The following is a 6,301-nucleotide window of genomic DNA, read 5'->3' as shown; positions in this document are numbered from 1 at the left end:
AGGGGAAGACTCCCCTCAAATCCACACATTTTTCACATGTGTGTAAACAGCCTGAGTTCACCTTAGGAAGTAGTCTTAGCTACCAATATCAAATGGTTCCTTTATAATTCATTGATTATTTCTACATATTACACAAAATTTCCTTACCAGGGGTATGTAAAGTAAGTTAAAGAGAAAAGAAGAACAGAATATGAGAGAAATCATGAAAAAAAGTTCCTTCTGACTGGCCAATTACTGGGGTAGTACCTGTACAACATTTATTGATGGGCAATTACTGGGGTAATACCTGTAACATTTATTGATGGGCAATTACAGGGGTAATACCTGTAACATTTATTGATGGACAATTACTGGGGTAATACCTGTACAACATTTATTGATGGGCAATTACTGTGGTAATATGTGTTGCTACAACTTGTTACACGTACAACCTATTCATAAATGATATATGAATTATCTATTGTAAATAGGTTGTATGTGTAATAAGTTGTAGCATTGTAACACAAACATAATACCGGTAACATTTATTGATGTGCAGTTACTGGTGTAATACTAGCCGCAATAATGTAGCCCTCTCTGATTTTTTTTTTTTTAGGGAGAGGGCTACAACTCCTTAGGATCTCCGTAATGGTGCAAATGTGGGAGTGATTCACTCCTGCAACATTTGTGCTCATTCTATACATTTCCTGACTTTCTTTATGTAAATAAAATGATATTCTATGTATCTTAGTCAATATATAAATTTACAACCTGCAACTTAAGATTTGTGAGGCTCTATTCTACCGTTTTCAACAATTTCGATTAATTCCAATTTCTCGATTCATATTTGTGCACCATGTTTGATGTACTGAAGTTTCAACTTCCGATTGTCAAGTCATTTGCATATGTCATATAAGGTAGTATTTACATCAATGGACAAGTATGGAGGCGAAAGCTATTTCGTCGGTATTGAAAAGGTTTGAATTTAATATCAAGTTAAAAACCAAACAGCAGAGTGTAAATTCTTTCTGCAACAATATGATTTTCCTTTCTTTGTCGAAGTGGCTCGAGTAACTACATTTTCGCGCTGATTATCAATGTTTAGGTTTTTCATTAGATCCACCTATAAGATCTTGCGATAACAAGCATGGCGGAGCAGACAAAGAATTTTGCATGCTGTACATTATATTTGTACATTATATTTAATGAAAAACACCTTTATTAGACATGCCCGAGCACAAAGTTGGTACTCCTTTTGGTGTAAACAACATTTGGGATTAATACACAGAGTTTATTATCGGTTGTTCATAAAATCATTTTGCACCATTACGGAGATCCTATGGAATTGTAGCCTTATCCCGAAAACGTCAGAATAAAAAAAATTGGATAGGGCTACATTATTGCAGTTAGTGTAATACCTGTAACATTTATTGATGGGCAATTACTGGGGTAATACCTGTAACATTTATTGATGGGCAATTACTGGGGTAATACCTGTAACATTTATTGATGGGCAATTACTGGGGTAATACCTGTAACATTTATTGATGGGCAATTACTGTGGTAATATGTGTTGCTACAACTTGTTACACGTACAACCTATACATAAATGATGTATGAATTATCTATTGTAAATAGGTTGTATGTGTAATAAGTTGTAGCATTGTAACACAAACATAATACCGGTAACATTTATTGATGTGCAGTTACTGGTGTAATATCTGTAACATTTATTGATGTGCAGTTACTGGTGTAATACTAGCCGCAATAATGTAGCCCGCTCTGATCTTTTTTTTTTTTTTTTTTTAGGGAGAGGGCTACAACTCCTTAGGATCTCCGTAATGGTGCAAATGCCGGAGTGATTCACTCCTGCAACATTTGCTCTCATTCTATACATTTCCTAACTTTCTTTACGTAAATAAAATGATATTCTATGTATCTTAGTCAATATATCAGGGCTTGAAGCGAACTTTTTATGTCACCAGTCCAGTCGGACTGATGGGGTATAATTTCAACCAGTCCGCAGAAAATTTTACCAGTCCAACAGAGTTTTCCAGAAATAATTAAACATATTTCATTAATGTTATTAAAATGAAATTAAACTCAATATGTCTCAGATAATATTGTAACACTTAAATGTGGGATTTATATTTATGAATCAGATTCGTCCGATATCTACAGATCGAAGCATGCCAAATGTGTGTATAAAATTTCATAAGTATATTTTCCAAAATGATGCTTTAGAAAATTAACCAGTCCCATCGGACTGACTACAACAAATGTCAGTCAGTCCGCCAGACTTTTAACCAGTCACAGACTGACGGGCATATGTTAATTTCGAGCCCTGCATATAAATTTACAACCTGCAACTTAAGATTTGTGAGGCTCTATTCAACCGTTTTCAACAATTTCGATTAATTCCAATTTCTCGATTCATATTTGTGCACCATGTTTGATGTACTGAAGTTTCAACTTCCGATTGTCAAGTCATTTGCATATGCCATATAAGGTAGTATTTACATCAATGGACAAGTATGGAGGCGAAAGCTATTTCGTCGGTATTGAAAAGGTTTGAATTTAATATCAAGTTAAAAACCAAACAGCAGAGTGTAAATTCTTTCTGCAACAATATGATTTTCCTTTCTTTGTCGAAGTGGCTCGAGTAACTACATTTTCGCGCTGATTGTCAATGTTTAGGTTTTTCATTAGATCCACCTATGAGATCTCGCGATAACAAGCATGGCGGAGCAGACGAAGAATTTTGCATGCTGTACATTATATTTAATGAAAAACACCTTTATTAGACATGCCCGAGCACAAAGTTGGTACTCCTTTTGGTGTAAACAACATTTGGGACTAATACACAGAGTTTATTATCGGTTGTTCATAAAATTATTTTGCACCATTACGGAGATCCTATGGAATTGTAGCCTTATCCCGAAAACGTCAGAATAAAAAAAATTGGATAGGGCTACATTATTGCAGCTAGTACAACATTTATTGATGGGCAATTACTGGGGTAATACCTGTAACATTTATTGATACATGTGCAGTTACTGGTATAATATCTGTACAACATTTATTGGTGGGCAATTACTGGGGTAATACCTGTAACATTTATTGATACATGTGCAGTTACTGGTATAATATCTGTACAACATTTATTGGTGGGCAATTACTGGGGTAATACCTGTAACATTTATTGATGGCACAAATCTAGGTATAAAATTGGATACCCAAACAGTCGTAAAGAATTAAAAGACTTGTATTGGAGATGTGAACTTGCGAAGGAATATATCAATAAAATCAAATAACCAATTCACATTTGTTATCGAAAATGTTTTGGACTCCCAGAAATCTGTCTAGATCAACAACTAAATTTGAACTTTCAGAAATATGTCTAGACTAAAAAACTTCAAATGATAATCAATCCAAATGACTGACAAAGGAAATAAAATAAGAACTCTGATCCGGCAATGCCTAGGTCATGGTTAAGAACATTTCCACTTTTCTTTACCACGAAAAATAAAACTGAAATTTACTTATATTGATACAAAAATCAATAATTATAATTTATAAAATATCTTTTAAAGAATTAAAAGTGCATGTTTTCCCAATTCTAACTAAATTTTGCAATTATGAGTGACCCTTGCTCTTGAAATCAATCTTTGATTCATAGGTTAACCTTGAAATTCATGAAAATTGCTAGATGTTAGTAGATTTTCATAGAACTAGCTAAAATTAAAATGTCGAAATAGAAGTTAACTTTGAACAGTTGAACGGGACCCTATAAGCAGGTCCAGTCCAAAGACTATTCCTACCTACATAGCTTCTTATAGCTACATAGCTATTTACATGTAAACCTACTCCAGGTAGCTATTTTTACCTTCTTTTTCCTTTACTTACTTTCGTGGCCAAACACAGGAATGGCGCAATATGGTGTGTACCAAATTTCTTGATTCACGTACACTGTCGATGAATAGCACAAAAATATTGGACAAAAAATTATTACTTTCTAATCTTTCAAATTTGCATCAATAACTACACCCAGTTCCATTTTCTAGGAGCTTAGGATTTATCTATATTTTTAAAAACAGTTAAAAGTAGGTAGAAGTAGCTACTTTAAGTAGGTTTAAATACTTAGGTAGCTATTAATAGCTAAGTAGGTAGAAATAGTCTTTGGACTGGACCTGATAAGTATAAGTAATATTTTGTATAAAATTTTCAAACAGTTATGGGCCATGTTAGAAATGTCATTAGAACGCCAGTTTCCATGCTTAATTATCTCTTAAAGTAAAAGCCTGACCTAGATAAATTGTCCATTTGGTTTTGATGTTTTTTAGTCAGGCCACAGGGGCATCTTATCCGCTCTGTTCTCCATCACATATTATGTCAGGTCCAGTCCAAAGACTATTTCTGCCTACGTAGCTACTTATAGCTACCTAGGTATTTAAACCTACTCCAGGTAGCTCTTTTTACCTACTTTTTCCTTTACTTGCATTTCATGGCCAAACGCAGGAACGGCGCAATATGGTGTGTACCAAATTTCTTGATTCACTTACACTGTCGATGAATACCACAAAAATATTGGACAAAAAATGATTACTTTCTAACCTTTCAAATTTGCATCAATAACAGCACCCAGTTCCATTTTCTAGGAGCTTAAGATCATAGCAACGTGATAAAAAGGCTAGAGTGTCTTACAAATCTGTATTAATTTTAAAGTTTACCTTCATGCATTTTTACATTAAAGGATTTTGGGGTGAATTTTCATGCATTTCCTCTGCATTCTCTACCCTCATAAAGTATTCAAATTTACACTCCGAATTTTGTCGTGCACATGCACAACATGATACATAAAAGGACCTGTTTAAAAGATGCACCATAATTATTATTTATTTATATTTTCAAAAATAGGGAAAAGTAGATAGAAGTAGCTACTTTATGTAGATTTTAATACCTACATGGCTATTAATAGCTACGTAGGTAGAAATAGTCTTTGAACTGGACCTGTATGTAATGCACCCTACTCCGTAATCCGAGATTCCTCTGACTCTTAACCCCGCTTTTATTTTGTGACTTCTGCGGGGGAGAGTCAGAGCGGACTCCATATTGAAAAGTGGGAATTCAGCACCACCAGCTGGTGTCGCTGCTTTACCTACCTCTTACAACTTTATTTCGCGGACCCATCTTCCAAGACGCGAGGATTCAGTTATCGGAAGATTATTCTACAAATACATCATGATTAATACAATGCTATCGCCGTTTAAACGACGGAATTTTGTGTTTACATGTGCTGACGTCATACGCAAAGAAATCAAATGGCGAGGCGGCGACCTAATTCAAGTGATGCTCCATTTGTCGGTGTTAGGGCCGTTTAAACGGCGATAGCATCGTATTAATCATGATCTATTTATAGATTTATCTTCCGTTGACTGAATTCTCACGTCTTGGAAGATAGATCCGCGAAATAAAGTTGTAAGAGGTAGGTAAAGCAGCGACACCAGCTGGTGTCGCTGAATTCCCACTTTTCAATATGGAGTCCGCTCTGACTCTCCCCCGCACATGTCAAATATAAAAGCGGGGGTAAGAGTCAGAGGAATCTCGGATTACCTACTCCGGTCTTCGTGTTTTCTTGAACACAAATGTCAACTGCAAGTCTGGTGAGTGGAAATGGCAGTTTAAGCAAATGGCTCTGCCAGTCACACATAGTTCTAGCCTCTTAGAAATAGATAGAGTCATGTACATGTGTGTGATAGAGAACAGAGTGGATAAGATGCCTCTTTGGCCTGACTAAAATACATCAAAACCAAATGGACGATTCATCTAGGTATGTATGTCAACTTTACCAAGAATTCAATGATCAGAAAGTGTTCAACCATGAGACTTTAAAAAAAAACACCAAACCTTTCTTTTTTGCCTTCGTTTGTAGCATTTTCATGGTCGTTTTCTGCTTTCCCATCTCCACGTGTTGAAACGAATGTTGTTGTTCCTTAACCGGAAGTGTGAATTTCATAAAGTAATAGTAGATAATTCGTACAAAGTTTTTTCGTGTACAGTCTATCATTATCACTGTGTGAAATAGCGGATCATAAAGAAAACACCAATTAAGGGTTATGATTTTTGAAAATATGAATATTTTTAAAATGACCAAGATATATATTATGTTGAGCTCTGATTTTTCTTTCTTGTGAAAAAGTCGAGATAATAAATCGAGAGTTGGACAAACACGGACCCCTGGATATATACACAAGAGTACAAAATATCTGACGTTTTCCTGGCTTTCCATGATTTTGATATTTACTGTGCCAGGATTTTCCAC

The 6,301-nt window shown here is 35.1% G+C and overlaps 1 protein-coding gene across 2 annotated transcripts in view; it reads right to left on the bottom strand.

The window, feature by feature from the left end:
• The window catches only part of LOC125673679 (uncharacterized), a 45,939-nt gene extending 39,939 nt beyond the window's left edge, over positions 1–6,000 (bottom strand). The window contains exon 1 of one of the 2 annotated variants that reach the window (XM_048910372.2): positions 5,887–6,000. In XM_048910372.2, the coding sequence (XP_048766329.2) occupies positions 5,887–5,995 (109 nt within the window). In that variant the 5' untranslated portion in view covers positions 5,996–6,000. Of the gene's footprint in view, positions 1–3,885; positions 3,948–5,886 lie in introns of those variants that run through there. The other variant, XM_056159334.1, reaches the window with a different exon arrangement.
• Between the last annotated feature and the right edge of the window lie 301 nt (positions 6,001–6,301).

Source organism: Ostrea edulis, chromosome 3, assembly GCF_947568905.1.
Source record: "Ostrea edulis chromosome 3, xbOstEdul1.1, whole genome shotgun sequence".
NCBI classification, from domain to species: Eukaryota; Metazoa; Mollusca; class Bivalvia; order Ostreida; family Ostreidae; genus Ostrea; species Ostrea edulis.
This window is presented reverse-complemented; position numbering and strand designations above follow the sequence as displayed.